The sequence below is a fragment of the Chrysemys picta genome, chromosome 4, assembly GCF_011386835.1.
Source record: "Chrysemys picta bellii isolate R12L10 chromosome 4, ASM1138683v2, whole genome shotgun sequence".
NCBI lineage: Eukaryota > Metazoa > Chordata > Testudines > Emydidae > Chrysemys > Chrysemys picta.
Genome location: NC_088794.1, coordinates 113,760,346 through 113,780,439, shown reverse-complemented (window position 1 = coordinate 113,780,439; position 20,094 = coordinate 113,760,346). Strand labels below are relative to the sequence as shown.

The following is a 20,094-nucleotide window of genomic DNA, read 5'->3' as shown; positions in this document are numbered from 1 at the left end:
TGTGCCATGGTTGTGACTTTCTACAGATCCTAACAGTCACATAGTGACAAGAGGTAGGATCTAAAATAGAGAAAAGACGAGTAATGGGGTTAGAAGGCCAGCAGCAGTTCACTGTGGCAGGAGCTATCTAGATTACTGCTCCATGTGCAATTACATGCCTCAAGGCAAAGTGGGATGTTGATAAATGATATGCAAACAATCTGGGGCACCGAGGAACCAAGTAGAGCAACTTAACCTTGAGTTTATTGAGCTAAAGGATGCTGACCATAACGTAAAACCTGTCCAGTGAAAGCTGCTCAGGATACTCCAGAGTTGCATGTGAACAATGAATCAAGCTCCAAATAACAGTCTTCTAATTTTCCATAATAGAGATATCCCTCTGAAATGCCAGACCTGGTGAATCTGTTGATATTTTCAGGTACTGACATGCCCAAAAAAATCTCAATAAATTTACATATGTAATTTGATCCACTAGGATGGTCTCCGAGCACAGATGGTCTTCTTACCGGTCATGGGGTCTCTCTATCCCATGCTGGTTCAGCAGCCACAGGGTTAACAAACCAACTGACTGCTTTCTCAGCCAAAGCTAATTGGCAGATCCACAGCATAAAAATATAAAAGGGTTGCAAGACAGGAGGATGGGGTGGCTGCCAGAGAGACAGAGGGATAGCAGAGAGAGGATCCCTCCAGTAAACCGGTGTGGAACTGCCAGACAAGTCATCACACCAAAGAAGATGGGGAAGATTACAAAAGTAGGAAGTAGCTCAGAGAACAGCAAGGGACTGAGAAGGACTGATTCCGGCAGTTCCAAATAAGGACCCCGGGATACAAACCAGTGGAGTTGGTAGGCCTGGATTCCCCTACGTACCCCAGCCTGAGACTCTTAAGGTATGTCTACACTGCGATAAAAACCCCCACAAACACTGAGTTTCAGAACCTGGGTCAAATGACTTGGGCTCACAGGGCTCATGCTGCAGGCTATAAACTGCTGTGTAGATGTTTGAGCTCAGGTTGGAGCCTGGGCTCAGAAACCCTGCAAGGTGGGGGGCAGGTTTCAGAGCCTAGTCTCCAGCCTGAACCAGAACATCTACACTGCAGTTTTTAGCCCTGCAGCCCGAGTCTGCTGACCCAGGCAAGCTGCTGGTCTTTTATTGCAGTGTAGACATACTCTCTGAGAAGGAGCTCCTAAACCCAGGAGAACTAGAGCTGATTAGCCCATATGGGATCCACAGAACTTCCGCTTCCCCATTATCCTAAAGACAGACTACTGAAGGCCCAGCTGGAAGTGGGGTCAGTCCTTGACAAGAACTTCACAAATGCAGGGTTGGGTGTGATGGCATACGGGAGGATGGCGAGGTAAATGGAGCCAGGTTGGTGTAGCTCCCCATCATGTCTCAAGGGGCACTAACAGATAAAGACTCCCATATTACACTGCTGCTTGCTCCATGACTCTTCTTTTTCTTAGTGTATGTGTAAAGTGCCTCAGGTGGCATGTGACAAGAATTCATCAACAAATTCGATTTGTGGGTTGGATCATTAGCTTCCCTGGTTTGGGCAGAGTACTGATGGGGAATGTGACGTGAACACTGATCCATGACTTATGCCCCTTATGCTTCATAATCAAAGAGATTTGTGTATATGTTTAGTTCTCTTTAAATAACTACTACAGGTCCTTTTCATATTTAAACTATGTAATCCAGTGGCAGGAAGATGGAGTTTCACAAACAACTGGAAAAATGACTCCCTTACAAAAGCCTTTTCAAAACAGGATGTTCAAAGACAGAAGATCCTTGAAAGAGAGAAAGAAAAGTTGAAATGACTGTCAGATGGACTAACAGTAAACAAAAATCCAAACTGCTTGAGATAGAGCCAAATAATCCAAAATTGAAAATTTTTTGGATAGTAATGGAGCATTACCCTGCCAAGAGTTACTCACTGAATACCTCTTCCACTTTAAACCATAGATCTTTCCTGAAGGCTGCAGAGATAAGTTGAACTTATGGAGAGCAGTAAAAACCATCCGTGATCAACAAGTCCCTGCACATACAATCAGCAATTTCAGATTTAGATGGAGAACCCAACTGCAAGCTTATAATAGGAAAGGGTTTGATATTATGGTCAGGTGATCTGAAAACTCCAACTGATGACCTCAAGTTGGAGCTATTAATAGCAGATAAGCTCTGTCACATTTGACCTTTCTGATGACTTTTGGAAACAGATGGAAAAGAATGCATACAGGAACTCTTGACTCAGGTCTAGGAGGAAAGCATCTATCAGAGAGCCAGATCTCACCCTCTCCTGGAACATAAAGAAGATACTGCACCTCCTACCATTACAAACGGGTCTATTTATAGTGCACTTCATCTGTAAAAGAGAATGAGGTGATCAGAGTCCTTGAAGAAACCACGTGGGGTCGTGTACTTCCAGTTGAAATCATCTGTTCAAGTGCGCTCTCTCTGAGAATTTGAAGTGCTTGATTAGATCTGCTAAATACACTTTTCCCAACAGTGAATAAAAGTAAATTCTCTGCACCAAGTCACCTAATACCTGGCTTTGTTGTCGTTGGCCAATTTGTTCCTGATTGTGGGAGGAAAGCTTTCAAAGGCCATTCAAATCACCCTCAGCTCCAACAAATTTATGCACAGATTGGAAATCAGAGGAGCCAAAAGAGTCTCAATTGTGAGATGGCCAAATTGAACTCCCCAACCAGTGCCCAAAGCATGTTACTATCACAGCTGATAGAAATAGACTGCATGAAACTCCACCCAATGCACAGCACGTATAGTAAAACCTCAGAGTTACGAACACCAGAAATACGAACCGACTGGTCAACCCCACACACCTCATTTGGAAATGGAAGTATGCAATCAGGCAGCAGAGACAAAAAAACAAATACTGTACAGTACAGTACTGTGTTAAATGTAAACTACAAAAAAAAATAAAGGAAAAGTTTAAAAAAAGATTTGATAAGGTAAGGAAATTGTTTTTGTGCTTGTTTCATTTAAACTTAAGATGGTTAAAAGCAGCATTTTTCTTCTGCATAGTAAAGTTTAAAAGTTGTATTAAGTCAAGCTTCAGCTGTAAACTTTTGAAAGGTTCTACTCTAGAACCTCAGAGTTATGAACACCTTGGGAATGGAGGTTGTTCATAACTTTGAAATGTCCATAACTCTGAACAAAACATTATGGTTGTTCTTTCAAAAGTATACAACTGAACAGTGACTTAATAAAGCTTTGGAAGTTTACTATGCTGAAGAAAAAAATGCTTCTTCCCTTTTTTTTTTTTTTTTCAGTAGTTTCCATTTAACAGTACTATACTGTATTTGCTTTTTTTTTTTTTGTCTCTGCTGCTGCCTGATTGTGTACTTCCAGTTCCAATTTAGGTGTGTGGTTGACTGGTCAGTTTGTAACTCTGGTGATCGTAACTCAGAGGTTCTACTGTACTGTATATATAGGTTTTGCCTAACACAAAACAGATAGTCCTAGACCAATGATGGGCAACCTGCGGCCTGCATGCAGCCCATCAGGGTAATCTGATTGTGGGCCGCAAGACATTTTGCTGACGTTGACCGTCCACAGGCCTGGCTCCCCGCAGCTCCTAGTGACCACAGTTTGCCGTTTCCAGTCAATGGGAGCTGCGGGAAGCAGTGGCCAGCACGTTGCCCACCACTGTCTTACACCTTTCCAGAGACAGCCAGGGGAAACCAAATCATCATGCTATGACTAGTACATTGTCTTTAACCAGCACTGCAAAGGTCTCATTTTAAGTCCAGCAAATGGTGTCATAGGGGCAAGAAGCCATAAATTTCAGAAAGATCCTTATTCACAAGTTAGTTTAGATATGAAGAGCCCATTATGACTCACCTGCTGTCCTGTATAGCACAAGCCAAAGACTCTCACCCATTTTAAACTGTTTCACACTTGAAATCTCAAAGGTGAATGATCTCTGAATCTCTTGATATCTGTTTGATTAGTTGAGCACTTGGAATCTCAAACAGCTCCTATGAACTCCAAGTCTGCATCAGAGTGAATGTGCATTTCTCATGATTTGTCCTCAGTCCTCATGACAATTAAAGCACCTGCACCAACCTCCAGTGACTCCAACGAGTCCTTCAAAGTTTGATCCATGTTCAAACCTGAGCATCTTCAATTTCTTTTAGGATCCTGAATGAAATGAAAGGGAGCAGACATGTCTTCTCTTACTCTTCTTCCCCTTTATTCTCTATATTAAGGAGGAAGTAGATTAGTCCACACATGAGGCGGTCTTCTCCTCAGATATTCTAGAGACTAGGACTTCTCACAGATGGATTTTGAAGCAACCTTCATTACCAGCTTTGAAGATGTTCATAGCTCAGACATGCTGCACTCTTCACAGAGAGGCAGATTAGCCTGCAAAGCTTTTTCCAGAAGCAGGAAACTACGCAGAGACTCCTGCTCTCTCTGAGTACTGGGGGGGTAAAGGCCATATAAGCCATGTCCCTATTCCAAGTGGTGACCCTCATCCAGATTCTGAACATCACAATCAATTAATTACATCTATGTATTGCCAGATATGAACTGTTTAAATCCCCACCTTCTATTTAGGTCCACCAAGTCAGATGCCAAGAGTGGGAGAGGACAGGAGAAGATAGCTGGCTCAGTAGCAAAGAACTCAGATTCAGCTATAAAAGCCATGCAACATCATGGACATTAGCAGTTAACACTAACTCTATAATGTGTTTAGCAGCTCTCTCATTCTAAAATCCCCCTTTCTAAAGGTCAATGTCATAGGGCTAGTATCTGGTACAATTCCTCCCTCAAGAAGGTTGAACTTCTCTGTGTTGTAGCCACTGTTACTTAGGCCTGATCTACACATAAATCTTAGGTCAATCTAGGTATGTTGCTCAGGGATGTGAAAAATTCACACTCCTGAGAGATGTAGTCAAACTGACCTAATCCCTGCTATAGACACCCCTAGGTCGACGGAAGAAGTCAAGCATCAACCTAGCTACTGCCTCTTGAGGGGGTGGATTAACTACAGTGACAGAAAAACCCCTTCTGTCGCTGTCACAAATGTTAACACTACGGCACTCTAGCATCACTGGAGTGCCGTAGCTGTGCCACTGTAGCCTCTGTAGTGTAGACATATCCTTAGCTGCTCAACTACAGTTCTTGAACTTCAGTAGACATGTAGCAGTTTGGCCAGCATGGCATCTGCCAGCTTGGCTTACTATGGACTCAGAGGGCAAAAAGATTATTAATTCAAGTTCTGTGAATCCAGTGCAATGATGAGTGGAAATTGTAACACCTCAACTTTACCTCGCACCTTGCTTTCATGAATCCACAGTTGTGTGGGACTAGTATCACAGAGCCATCTGCACTTAATATGGGGTTCTGGAGACCAATATTTCCCCATTACCCTTACCCTACCCCTGACACATTACAGGGACTATGCTGCTTCCACACTATATCGGAGTCACCTTAATGGGCCCTTGGCAGACCACCCAAGCCATCTGGCATACAGCCCAAGTCACTTGGCCTCACTAGACTCCTCACTCTACCCACTGCCTAAATACCCTGGCCCTTTGCACTTTGCGCAAAGTGGCCATCTATTCTTAGTTTCAGGACAGCACCAGAAACTACCTGGGAAATATTGAAAACAGTATTTAGCACCAGTGTTACTAACCATAACAACTCTTAACACTCCCTAAAAAAAACTGGCTGTCTGAGGAGGGCATTAGCCTTCCTATCTCCCCCATATTACACAGCATGCTTAGGCTTCATGAGCTTGGGCCAACAGCTTTCTGAAGAGGGTCTATCGGCAAAGCTGCCACCCCAGGTTGGGAAAACTGAAATACTCCCTGGCCTTTAAAAAAAAAAAAAAAAAAAAAAGTCCCCCCCTCCTCCCCCCTTTTTAAAAGAGGTTTTTGTTAAATGCTGGAGCCTTGCGTGGCTCACAAACAGCTGCTGATTGATACCTGCAGCCCAGAGAAGCCCAGGAGAATAACAGGCTGTCATGGTGCCAACAACATACAACTCACAAACTCCAGCGTCAGCTGCAAAACTCCCCTGGAGATAAAGCATTTGGGAAAGTAAAGCAGCAAAGCCTGATTCCCTGGTGCAGGGCTCTGGGGAAACCCTCAAAAAGGGGGGTGGGGGCTTTCAGGGACAGGAAATATGTTTCTTTCTACAATTCATGCTTTTGGCAGGGGATTCTTGTTTATATCACAGGATAAAACACCAAACTGCGAATGCCGTGCTCATCCTGGGAAAAGCCAAGCCAAAGCATGACCCTGGGCTGGATGGAAAATGTGAGCATGAACTGGCTTAGCAGGCAGGCTGTGGTGGAAACTTCACTGTCCAAGAGGAGGTAGCCCAGAGGAGAGGCCTGATGGGAAGGGGGGGGGGATTTCCCTCAGTCAGGGGAGTTGGAGGCCCTTTGTGCTACCTCCTGATATGGCACTCTTGCTTGGTTACTGAAGTCCTATTTGGATGAGATCTCTCCACTCACCTCAGCCAGACTCCACGGCCCCTCTGTCCAGCATCATTGGCAGCGGACTTCAGGGGCAGTTGTGTGGGGACTGTCCCTCATGAGGGCTGTCTTATATTGTGCCACCCTACATAGAACCTCTGGATTCTCCACATTCTCCTGAGAGAGAGATTTGCTGGGAGACCGAAGATAATCCTATCTCAATCCATCTTCAACTAGGTTTCCATCTGTAAAACACCGGGGGCCTTGAGCATAGCTGCTCATATGTCTGTCTACTGCCGTAACTGCACCCCCTTCTCTTGCATTTCAAAACACACTCAGCACTGAGCCATCTGTTCCTTTCCCCAGGAGGCTCCCTCATTCTTTCTTGAGACAGTGCAGATTTTGGAAATCTCCAAAATGTTCACACTGAATTCCATCTCAGGACAGTCCTGGAGAGCCTCAGGCCAACGGAGGGAAAGTAGCTGACCTGCCTCATCCCTCCAAGCCTAGGTTATAGAGAAGTGTCTCCATTTCTACAAAAGGGTGGGGAAATGCAGAAAATGCAGCTCTAATATTTCAGTGCCTCTTTTTGACCTGTAGGAATGGCACAGTTCAGAGATGAGCCCCTGAATATTTTTGTTTTTGAGCTATGTGGTTCTGCCCTGAAAGTGATGCAGAAAGGACTCTCCTCTGGGAAACTTCCCGGTACCTTTCTCACTTTCACAGCTCAAATTAGCTCCAAATTAATTCCACCAGTTATAGCACAGCAGCATGGCTTTCATTCCCATCTTACTACCTGCAAGGCTGAGCAACATACAAGACTCCAGGTCCCTGTGTGGGGAAGAGCCAAGGATGGATAAAAATACTGCTGGGGGAAAGAAACAAAACAAAAAAAACCCAAAAAAACAAAAAACAAAAACCAGAGGACAGGGGAGAAGCCAGACATTCGTGGGATTCCCTGACAGCTCCATGCAGAAGGAAGGGCTGGGCTGGAAAAAACAGGACCCAGGTTCCTGCCAAGCTGTCTGAGGCCCGTCCTTTCCAAATCGCTCAAAGAAACAGCCAAGGCTCCCTCGTAACCCTTTCAGCACTCACCCGGGACGAAAGGCTGCTCTGGACATTAAACCACTGAATGCCAAATGCTAAGGCCCTCTCCTTCCTCAAGAGCATTCAACAGAACAGCTGGGCTCCCCCACAACAGTGAAACTCAGATGGGAGCTCAGGACATTAACCCTACAAGCACCACATTGTACTGAAGGAGAGGATTAGTCATGTGGAAGGAAGAAGAGAGACCCAGATGCCACTTTGTAATGTGCAATTTCTGCAACCCCACAGGACATTTGAATAAAATCCAGGGAGAGCAAGAAGAGAGAAAGGAGCTATAAGATAGCTACTGTCAGACACTAGCACTATTCAAATACCCCCATGTCAAGTTAAATACGAGGGAGCAAAAAAATAACAGTACCTGTGAAGTTAGCCACGTAGCCAGAGAAACATACCCAGGGATGGTAGCCGAGATACATGGACAGGAGATGATTGGAGGAGTAAGAGAAATAGGATGTACCTATTTCAGAATGAAAAGTCCATACATGTTGCTGAGTTTTATATTAACTGCAACCACCAAAGATAAAGACCTGGATATCATTGTGGGCAGCTCAGTGTGTAGCAATGGATAAAAAAGCCAACAAGATGTTAGGATGCATAAGCAATGGGATGGAAAATAACGCTGAAAAATATAATAATGTCATTATATAATTCAATGGTACACCCTCACTTGGAGTAGTGTCATCAGTTCTAGTCACTGCTATAGAAAAATAGAGTCGGACAACAATTAGAGGCCTGTAAAGCCTCCATATGGATACTGAAACGGTTGAGACTGTTTAGTTTAGGAGAAGACAAATAAGAGTGGGCATGAGAGAGACATTGCTATGAAAGGTATAGAGAACATAAATTGAGCACTCCTATTTACTCTCTTGTATAATACAAGAACAAGGGGACATTCAATGAAATTGAAAGGCAACCGCTTTAAAACTGATAAAAGAAAACCTTCACATAATGGAGAATTAATCTGTGGAACTCACTGTTACAGCATATAATTAAAGTCAAGATCTTACCAGGATTCAAACAAAGGACCAGACACTTATGAGTAATGAGGATGTCCACAGTTGGAACAGAAAATATTGTAAGAACTATTAACCCATTCTGCTTCCAGACATAAGCCAACCATTAGCTGATGGGGATTAGGAAAGAGCTTCCCCTATGGATAAAGAACAGGAGTACGTTCTTTTTGCGGATACAGACTAACACGGCTGCTACTCTGTCCCTTATGGAGAAGTTATTCTATTATTGCCCATTACAAGGTTCTCGTATCTTCCTCTGAAACATCAGTACCAGTCATTCCACATACAGGATATTGAAAGAGAAGGATCAGTTGTTTGATCCAAGATGGCAGTTCCAGTGTTTAGAATGGGTGGAAGATGGTTCGTGGAGGTAACTAAGTGAGCTAGCCCAGGCCCTTAATAAGTAGGAAGGGATTGTGAGCAGATGGCAAATCTTCATCTCCCACTTCATCCTCCTGATAGCTTCCACCATGATAGAGCTTGGTGACCAGGAGGGTTAAGCCCTGGGACACAGGAATGAGAACACCTCCACTGAAGGACACAAAGAGGTGAAGGCTGCATACTGAAAGAGATCCCACCACATTACCTCAAACAAGACTGCAAAAGGGGACTATAACTGCTCAGGGCTAAGCAGAGAAAGCAGGGTAAACGGGAGACAATTCTTCATAAAACAAGAGGCCCCCCAAGTTCCCAATACTATAAAGCCCTCCCAGAAGCAGCTGAGAGCAAAGGCCCCCACTCACACAAGCTGACTTGTGCGCCACTCTGCCTTGCCATGAAGCCCCAGCTCTTGCCTCCAGCTCACAGCCCCAGCACTGACTCCTATATGCTCACTGCACTCGGCCCAAAACCCCTTCGCCTCTGGAAAGGGTCCTGAGATTAATCTCACTTATAACCTCGGAAAAATAACAGCACAGCAGCTGCCAGCCAAGTCCGACTAAAACAACGTCTGGGGAGCCGAGACTGCAGGGCCAGGCCTCAGACTGTCTGGGCAAGTCATGAGCTTTCTGCCTTTCCTCTCCCAGAGGACCTACCATCACAGGCTTCTCTACTGTGATTTATCCAATATACAAACTATCAAGGCTGGTCATGCATCTCCAAGTTTGACTAACCTGGTTTGCTCCCACAGTTAGGTTGTCATCAGTGTGCATGGGGGCAGGATAAGATATGGGTGAGTGGCTGCCTGTGGTGGTAGGGGAGGCAGATGTATGCATAAATGGTGTAGAGATGGAGTAGCTGCACGTACCAACTTAAACTCATCCTGCCTCTAGTTTACAGATGCCCAGGCAGTATCCCCCCAACCTAGTGTGGTGAGAACAGAAGGTGAAAGTTCAGTTCAAAAACCTAGGTTTCTCAGACACACACTGCTCTTCCGATGCCAAAGCCGAGGGCTGAGGTGCCAAGGTACTGCCAAGGGGAAGCTAGCGGGAGCCCAGTAACAAACAGTAACTACCGTCCACTTCTAGTCTCCCCCAGTCAATAAAGTTAATTGATCCAAGTCTCCAAGAAAGAGAGGCCTCTAGTGTGATCAGAGTTCAAGGGCTGCCTTGATGCAAGTGGTGGACTAGATGACCTCTTGAGGTCCCTTCTATCCCTACATTCCTATAGGCTCACAATGTGCCTGTCCTAATACATTTCTCTGTCTGACAGGGACTCTATGAGATAGGTTTCAGAGTGGTAGCCGTGATGGTTTGCATCAGCAAAAACAATGAGGAGTCCTTGTGGCACCTTAGAGCCTAACAAATTTATTTGGGTATAAGCTTTCGTGGGCTAGAACCCACTTCATCAGATGCATGAAGTGAAAAATACAGGAGCAGGTATAAATACATAAAAGGATGGGGGTTGCTTTACCAAGTGTGAGGTCAGTCTAACGAGATAAATCAATTAACAACAGGATACCAAGGGAGGAAAAACAACTTTTGAAGTGGTAAGAGAGTGGCCCATTACAGACAGTTGACAAGAAAGTGTGAGGGAACAGTAGGGAGAAATTAGTATTGGGGAAATTAAGTTTAGGTTTTGTAATGACCCAACCACTCCCAGTCTTTATTCAGGCCTAATCTGATGGTATCCAGTTTGCAAATTAATTCCAGTTCTGCAGCTTCACGTTGGAGTCTGGTTTTGAAGTTTTTGTTGTTGAAGAATTGCCACTTTTAGGTCTGTTATTGAGTGACCAGAGAGACTGAAGTGTTCTCCTACTGGTTTTTGAATGTTATGATTCCTGATGTCAGATTTATGTCCATTTTTCTTTTGCACAGAGACTGTCCGGTTTGGCCAACGTACATAGCAGAGGGGCATTGCTGGCACATGATGACATAGATCACATTGGTAGATATTGCTCCTGTATTTTTCACTTAATGCATCCGATGAAGTGGGTTCTAGCCCACGAAAGCTTATGCCCAAATAAATGTGTTAGTCTCTAAGGTGCCACAAGGACTCCTCATTGTTTTTTCTAAGAGATATTTTTCCTAACGCAGTGCTGGCCATTGCAGGCAGCAAGACAAAGGCATCCACAGAGGACACCAAGCTGGGGCCACTCCCAATGACTTCATAGATGGTAATCACAGACAGCAGCACCAGGATAACCTGGGCCAGATTTACCTTGTGCTAAAGACTCTTCCTTCCCCATCCTAGGCATGAGGTAGCACAGCCTGCTACTGGCAGGCACAAGAGGGAAGCACAATGTAGGTGGGAGTGGAGAGATCATAAGAACATAAGATCGGGGTGTAAAGAAAGGGAATTGTGTGGGGACTGCGGTGCGAAGCAGATAGAATGTGCTGTGCAATGCAGAGAGACAGAGCCCATTGTTACTCTGGCCCTCAGAGAGTGGGTGGGAGGAGACCAGGAAGGGGAAAGGCACAGACAGGGTCAGGGGAACTCGACAGATGGGTGGTTAAGATGATGCAGTGTTGGAGTCAGTGGGCCTGGCTGCTCCTGTTCTGGCACTTCTGTGCTGCCTCACCAGGGAGGTGCGAAGGTCAGTGCTGAGTTTGCTAAGGCTGATCTGAGGGACTATTGTGTAGCACTCAGTAGCTGCTGCTCTTGCCCTACATTTCCTCTGTGAGGGATCACTGCAGTTCAGGCTCCTCAGCCTTCAAGTTAGCCTGCATCCAGTTTGTGTGAAAACAGTCAGGCCCTGCTCATGTGGCAAAACAGGGCATGGGGCCGTGGGGAAGTTGTCTGCTCCTCACACAGGACTGTGGGGCACCTAAAGCAAGCAGCTCAAAGACAGCAACTCCACATTCATCCTTGAGACACAGGGATACAGGAAAGAGCAGGTCTCAGATGACAAAAAACAGCCCCTGCCCCCACCCCGAATCTCTGCCCTTGGCTCCTAAGATACCCAGAACTCTCCCCTTTCTCATAACTGGAAGCCTCCCTATAGCAAACTCTATCCCATGGCTCCCTGTTGCCGCCTCCGCCCTGCCTCTGCGATGCTGCCCAAGCCAACTTGACCCCAACCCTGCTTCAATCCCCATCCAGGTTGTCATCATATCTTGCCTTAATACTTTGGATTCCCCAAATCTCAGCTCATTACACCAGCCTGTGTAGAATGCTACTACTTCGGTCAGCTGTACACAGCAATACAGCCCCATTACCTGCCTTTCCTCCCATCACCACTAGAGCCCCCAGTTTCATCATATTTTAATTCTTCTCAGGATCCAGTTGAAGATTGTCCTTGTTTTTATAATCCTTCATTGACTCTGAGCTGATCCCATCTGTGCTTAGCTTGCCTATTGTTGGCATCCACTCTGTCTCTCAAGAACGTATTGTGCTTATCTGTCATTTTTGGGTGTAGTCAGAGATTGGGGGGTGGGGATTCAGTGAGGCAGCCAGTTGCTGTCAAAGATTGCTGGGAAAGCAAACAGTAATTTAAAACCCCACGTCTCCAAAATTTAAATAATTTTAGACCCTACCCAAAATGGGAAAAGAGGAGATGCATCCCCCTTCCTCATAACAAAAGCTACAAGTGCCTCCTGGATACCAAGAATCAAAGCCACTCCTCCCATGCCTTTAAAGATTAGGGAATTCCTGGGACCAATTTTGACAACCACTGCCAAACTTCCAGCTTTTCCTTTGACAATTGCTGCCAGGTTGCTTATTCATTGACAATACAAGAATATAACCTAGAGGGTAATAAGAATAGCCAACATGGATTTGGCAAGAACAAATCCTGCTAAATCAACCTACATTTCCTTCTTTGACAAGATTACTGGCCTCATGGATAGGGGGAAGCAGTAGACATGATATATCTTGACTTTAATAAAGCTTTTAACACTGTCCCACAAGACAGTCTCATAAGCAAACTAGGGAAATGTGGTCTAGATTAAATTACTATAAAATGGATGCACAACTGGCTGAAAAACTGTAGTCAAGAGTAGTTATCAATGACTCACCGTCAAACTGGGAGAACATATCTACGGGAGTTTCACAGAAGCCTGTCTTGGGTCAGATACCATTCAATGTTCTCATGAATGACTTGGATAATGGAGTGGAAAGAATGCTTATAAAGTTTGTGGATGACACCAAGCTAAGAGGTGTTGCAAGCACTTTGGAGGACAGGATTAGAATTCAAAATGACCTTGACAAATTGGAGAACTAGTCTGTAATCAATAAGATGAATGAAATTCAGTAAAGATAACTGCAAAGTGCTACATTTAGGAAAGAAAAATCAAATGCACAATTACAAAATGGGGGATAACTGGCTGGGCAGTAATACTGCTGAAAAGGATATGGGGATTATAGTGGATCACAAGTTAAACAGGAGTCAATAACATGATGAAGTTGCAAAAAGGGCTAATATTCTTCAGTGTATTAACAGGAGTCTCATATGTAAGACATGGGAGGTAATTGTTCTGTTCTATTCGGCAGTGGTGAGGCCTCAGCTGGACTACTGTGTCCAGTTCTCGGCATTATACTTAAAGAAAGATGCAGACAAACTGGAGAATCCAGAGGAGAGCAACAAAAGTTACAAAAGGTTTAAAAAACCTGACCTGAGGAAAAGTTAAAAAAACTGGGCATTTAGTCTTGAGAAAAGACAACTGAGGATGGACCTGATAATAGTATGCAAATATGTTAAGGGCTGTTAGAAAGAGAACAGCAATCAGTTGTTCTTCATGTCCACTGAGGGCTGACAAGAAGTAATCTTAATTTGCAGCAAAAGAGATTTAGATTAGATACTAGGAAAAACTTTCTAACTATAGGGATAGTTAAGCACCGGAATAGGCTTCCAAGAAAGGTTGTGAAATCCTCAACAATGGAGGTTTTTAAGAACAGGTTAGACAGTACCTGTCTGGGTTTACTTGGTCCTGCCCCAGCACAGAAGGGGTATGGACTTGATGACCTCTTGAGGTTTCTTCCAGTCCTATATTTCTATGATTTCTCTGAACAAGATGGTCAACTCCATGTGCTTTGATTCTGAGTAGTCCTTCAAGACCTCTTCTTCAGAGACAGTTCCAATGACTCCAAGTCTTTCTTCAGAGAAGTGGATAACAGTACTCAGAACTTTGCACTCTGAATTGTCCAGCAGCTCTCAAAAATTCCCCTTTTAATTTGTAGGCAGATCTAAAGGTTTTGGCTTCCATTATTTTGGCCTTTTGATGCAGACAGCCATGCAGACAAGACACCCTCCCTCCAAATGAAGAGTCTCTTGAGACATCTCTCCTGTGGTGCCTTTATCCCAGAGCACACAGCAAGCAGGTCAAACACTCTTTGGAGGAATGTACCACTCACAGGCATTGTAAGTGCCTCATCAAAGGCATCATGACTAACACTGGCAAAACACTATGGTATGAATTATTTTGGGGGTTTTACATTTATATATATATGTATATATATAAATAAAATAAATACTTACAGGCACTAAGCTACACAATTAGAGTGAGGCAATAGTTCTGGGGCTGCTTGTGCCAGAAGCAGGGCATTATGGGGGTGGAGAAGATTTTATAACCATGGATGGATTGTCAGATCTGCAGCTGATGCACGTGCAGCCTCTAACAGTGAAACTGATTTAGAGTGATACCATGATCATGAGGCCTACGGCAGAGATCTGCAAAGGAAGGAAGAGTCCTACTGAGTAGCCCTTTGCCCTGTTAAAACTGGGTCCCATTCCCATTGGTACAGGCAGCGTGGAGGAGGAGATGGAAGCAATACAGGGTTGCCTGCACTCTGCTGCTCTCGCAGGCTACACAGGAGAGGAAGGAGACTGTACACCTGTTGGATAGGTTCTTTATTTGGATTAGGTAATAATTCCCTTGGCTGGGTTCCAAGAACAGAATTGCTGCCTCTCTCAATAATTCTAAACCCCACAGGCAAACACTGTGCTAGGGCAGGCACAGGCCAGGAATTCATTTCTCACATTCCTCTTCTACAGGCAGAAGGAAAGGCACTGACTGGTGAAACAAGAGCCGCTTAGCCTGAGCTTTCCAGTACAGATTTCAATCCTCCTGTTGCAGGGTCCATTTGGGGGGGACCACCCAGAGCACACTCTTTCCCCTGTGCCCCTCAAGTTTTATCAGCCACCACCCAGCAGCTTTCCTGCTTTTAGTAACAAGCACTACTAATTATTTGCACTTAACATGGCACTTTCAATCCATAGAACTCAAGCACTTAAGAGTGTTAGGCTCATTATCCCTATTTTACAGGGCAAAAACTGAGGCAGAAAGGGAGGAAGAGAAGCAACTTTCCCACAGGTAGTCAGGGCTGAACAAGGAACAGAACTCAGGAGTACCTGGATCCTAGACCTGTACTCAGTCTTGTACAAAACGGCAGCCCCACTTAGCTCCTAGCCTCAGTAAAGCCAGTCAAAGCCCCATTCAGAATCCTTTGGGCACATCCCCCCTCTACCACCCTCGGGCAGTTATCCCCATCAGAATCACATACAGTCCCCTGTTCAGAGTCCAAGGGGTATATTAACCACTAATGCAAATTCCTATGCTCTACTTTGATTAGAAAAAATGAGGAGAGAACAGAAGGAAACCACTCAAAGGGAGACTCCCAGGAAAGAAGGTCTCTGCTGATTATTCCTTTGTCTTCAAACCCCCCAGCTTTGCATCCAGGGAAAAGCCTAATCAAACTCAGGCCCTGATGGAGTTTTCTATGCCATCAAGTAGGGAATAGTGCCCTGGATAAGTGCTTGGAGGGAAACTACTTAGAGAGATATCTCGTAATCATCCAACCTGCCCAGCCCCTCCTCCTCCCTTCACCATGGCCGTGCCACCACCTGGGATCATGGGCTGTGTTTCTGATGGATCTGGGAGATGCTGGGAACTGTGTTTCTTTACACCTGGAAAAAAGATCTCCTGAGCAAGAAGCTAATGAGGAAAGTGAACAAACTCCTGGCCCCTGTGCATTGCATCCATCTCCCTTAAAAAGCCAGAAGCAGCCGGATTAACTTACCTGACTGCTGAGGAGGTAGGCTTGCTGTCAGTTGTGGAAATATCTGGCTGAACAGCCCACATTGACCCTACTGTGTTAAGTGCTGACCGGTGGCTGATAGGGGAGGCTGTGCTCCCTCTGCTTACGGCTCCACTTGCCAGGTTCAGGTTTGTTAACTAAAAAGACAGACAAAAATACATCAGACACTACAAAGACCCAAGAAAGTAACAGTAGGTGGCTTGGAGAAAGATACAAACTATTGGTTAGACAGTCTGATAATGGAAGGAAGACTCCTGTAGAAACCTTCCCCTCCTCCCTGGAGAAAGGCTCTCTTGGACTGGAGCAAAGCTGTGCTGGCTGCATGAAGCAGTGGGGAGGGCCACTGTCAAAGCCACCCCACTCTGAATGGCTTCCAGCATCCACGCTTCATTGTAACACACCCATGCAGTGGAGCATTGGGGAAGAAAAGGGCAGGGGCAGAATTCACAAAGGAAAGCAGCACTGAACCCCTGCACCACTGATTATAATTCAGAACAATGAAACCATGAAAGTCATAAACCAGCTGCAAGCATTTACAAAAGCCAGATGCTCCTCCTTGCCCCCCACTTCCCCAGATCACTGAGCCAGATCACTCTATATATTTATAATTGACCAATTACCATTTTACTTACATAAGATTCCCACCAAATTCTGTCCCAAATGGGAGAAATTTTCCACTCCCCTTGAAGCTGTTCACCCAGTTAGGTAACCAGTCAATTAATGTCAGCTCTGAAGTGAGGCAGGGGTTGTTCATTTGCTTTATCAATTTATAAGAAAATTGCATACATATTTAATAACACAAATATTACTTGTTCAACTGTATCCTTCTCCCATTACCCTTCTTGGGCCACTCATCTTCTTGAGAGTGCAAACTCTGAGCAGGCACTGGCTTACTATATTTGAAGAGCACCCAGCAACAACGGGGCACTGATCCTAACTACTGCAATGTAAGTATTAAATTGCAGACAAAAAACTATGTTAAAAGACCATTATTAAGGTTGCTAAGTCAAGTACTCATAAGTTAGGGAATACTAGAATTTAGGTTGTCCAGGCAACCTTAATTCAGATCCCTTGTGTATATGCATTATGATATAGTCTTTAATTACATGATCACATGCTATTTTTTCCACAGGACCTCTGCCTCATTCAGTGCATAGAATGGACCTGCTCTGGGGATGAATCAGGGTTTGTATTGAAGGAGACTGTTGTATGCAGGACACCTAGGTTAAGGCAGCTGAATGCTGACCTGGAGAACTGAATTCTATCCCTGCCTCTGCCACAGGGTTCTTGTGTGATGCTAGTCAAATCACTTAAACCAAACTTTTCATAGGTGGTCACTGATTGTGTGTTTCTCATTTTCTGGGTGCCTACTTGAGGCCTTGGGGTCTGATTTGCAGAAGTGCTGAATACTCCCAGCTGCAACTGAAGTCAATGGGATCTGTGGTTTGAATATATAAAGTGCTGTACAATGCTAAGTATTCTGAAAAATGAGATCATAGGTGTCTCAAAATGGACATTCAAAATTAGTGGATATTTTTGACCTTACTCTCTCTGTGCCTCAGTTTGCCATCTGTAAAATGGGGATGATAATACCACCACCTCACTTCACTTCATAGCGGTTATGAAGATTAATTAATTAATTAATGTTTGTCAAGAACTCAGATACTATGGTGAGAGCACTGAGAAAAGCCCATTTTGAGAAAAGTAATAATTCTGTCTTCAGAGCAGGGTTTGAACAGTGTACAGTAAATAAGGCCTGGGGCCACACATTGAACAATGAGGAGAGGACAAAATATTGAATAGTAGCTCATTAAGTAAGCACCATCTGTTCTGTGCACTGAATGAGATGGGTCCTCTGGAAAAAAACAGCATGTGATCATGTAATTAAAGACCATCATAATGCATACACACAAGTGGGCCAAATTAAGGCTGCAAAGGCAGCCTTCCTTCTGGCATTTTCTAACTTTTGAGTGCTTGACACTGCAACTGTAACTGTGTTATTTTAATGTAGTTTTTTGTGTGTAATTTCCTAGCTTTTTAAAAAACAAATTGACACCCTCCCTTCCCCCACAAATTCCATCATATGGCACCATATTAAAAATCACATGGATCATCAGCAGGGTTGGAACCTTTACATCCACTGCCCAGATCTCTGTCACTTGAGATACTGGAGTAACTGAGAGCAGTAGTAGGATGTCATCCTCTATGTGGACCAGCACTAGAGGGGGACAGGGCACTAGTGGGCACAGACACTTCTGCCCATACCCCCTAGTTGACCCCATTCCCTCTCGGTCCTGTCTCTTCCCCACCCTAGCTCCTTACTTTAGCCAGTCCCCGTCTCCATTATTCAGGCTTGTCATTCCAGTCCCAGTCTCCTTATGCAAGAATACCTAGTCTCATCCTTCCAGAATCCCAATCTCTGCTCCAGACTCCCAACCCCACCTCTCCTTGCTCAGTCAGCCCCAGCTCCCCTCACCTCTGGCTCCTCATTCGATTGGTCTCTTTTTCTCCACTTCTTGTCTCCAGTCGCTTGTCTCCTCCAGGACATCACCTCTCCAGGCTCCTCACCCAACCTAACTGTCCATTCCCAGCTCCTTGTCCCACCCTCTTTGCTGGTTCAGTCCCAGTTCTCTCCCTGCATCCTAGCTCCTCATCAGATCTGTTTTCCCTCCTTCCCACTGGTTCCCAAACCCAGTCTCCTTGCCCAATCAATCCTAGTCTCCTGATCATCCCATCTTCCAGTCCCACTTTCTCCTCTTTCCCCCCCATGAGCCTCCGGTCTCCTTGTATTTATTTACTCCCCACCCCCAACTTTAACTCTAATTTTTCTGCATTTGAGTCACGCAGTTTCCTCCTCCATGCTGCCTGGGCCTAGCAGGTGGTCATGGAACACAGGAGAGACAAGCTCCCCACTTTCTGTTACAGTGCCCAGCCCTGGCCTAACCCACAGCAGCCCAGAGCTGCAATTACAGAGAAAGTCCTGTTAAGCCCCAAGATGGAGCATTTTCAGTATGGATGGAATCTTCAGGGAATATAGCTGCTAGAATCTATGAAATCTCTAATGAATATATTCAAACTGTAGTTTTTCAAAGGCTTATAATTTGGCCAAATTTGGGCAGATTTTCATAGGGATGATGCAAAGGCCAGCCATCCACCTGCCAAATTTCAAGTCCCTGCTCCAAAGCATGGGGAAACTAGAGCATCTCAAATAAAAAATTGCCAGATTTTTTAAACATGCACAAAGCAACATATTTCTCCTAGCTTCATTTCTCTGAAAACATAAGCATTTTCACTGAAAATTTCCCCCAAAAATTCAGCCTGAGGCAGATGCCTGCCATGGAATATTTCAGCCCAAATGGTTAAAGTTTGGCAAAGTTATAAGCAACTGAAAACATGGTCTTTCTATGGGAAGTCTTATGCAACTTAGTTGGTGTACCAGCTCTGCCTATACCAATAACAAAGAGTGTTATTTTGATGATTTTCTTCTGAGAGAACAAACACTGAGCCATTATGTAGCTCTGTATAAATATGAAGCATTTATATTATGGTAGCAGCTAAAGATCACAAACCAGATTGGCCCTCATTTTACTAGGTGCTGTACAAACATCTAATAAATGACAGTAACTGCCCATAAACAGCTTACAGTCTATAAAGACAAGAGAGAACAGGTGGATGAGGCAAACACTATAGGATGTGTACAATTCTCCACCCCCCATCTGATACTTTGGTACATTTTTCTCTCTGATATCCTAATATTGTTTATTTTAAAGCTGCCTTTCCAGGCAAAGCAGGTGAGAAAAAAGCCGAGTGTGAAGGGTAAGGATATTTCACACATTCCAGCTAGACAGGTGTTTAAATTACAGCAGGATCAAATACAGGCAATGGATTCAGACAGAACCAGAGAGAGCGTAAAGCTTACTTACAGCCAGCCCACCCGCTGGGTGCAAGGGCTTGTTTTTACTGCTCCATGCTCTAGTAAGTTTCAGTTGCTAAAATTAGCCTGCCAGAGTCTTGGCATGGCAGATTCCTGGGTACCCTCTCACCACAGTGTCTGTGCCAAACAGCTTGACCTTGATTTGCCTAGCGATGACTGTCATTACTGGTTAGCTGA

General features: G+C 44.6%; 1 protein-coding gene across 24 annotated transcripts in view; it reads right to left on the bottom strand.

Moving 5' to 3' along the window:
* Positions 1-20,094, bottom strand: part of TTLL5 (tubulin tyrosine ligase like 5) — a 222,163-nt gene that overhangs the window by 87,343 nt on the left and 114,726 nt on the right. For all 24 annotated transcript variants that reach the window (XR_010601104.1, XR_010601105.1, XR_010601106.1 and 21 more), the window contains one exon: positions 15,966-16,120. Coding sequence is in view for 15 of the 24 variants with exons in the window: in XM_065595548.1 (XP_065451620.1) it covers positions 15,966-16,120 (155 nt within the window). In the remaining 9 variants the exon portion in view is untranslated. The remainder of the gene's footprint in view (positions 1-15,965; positions 16,121-20,094) is intronic.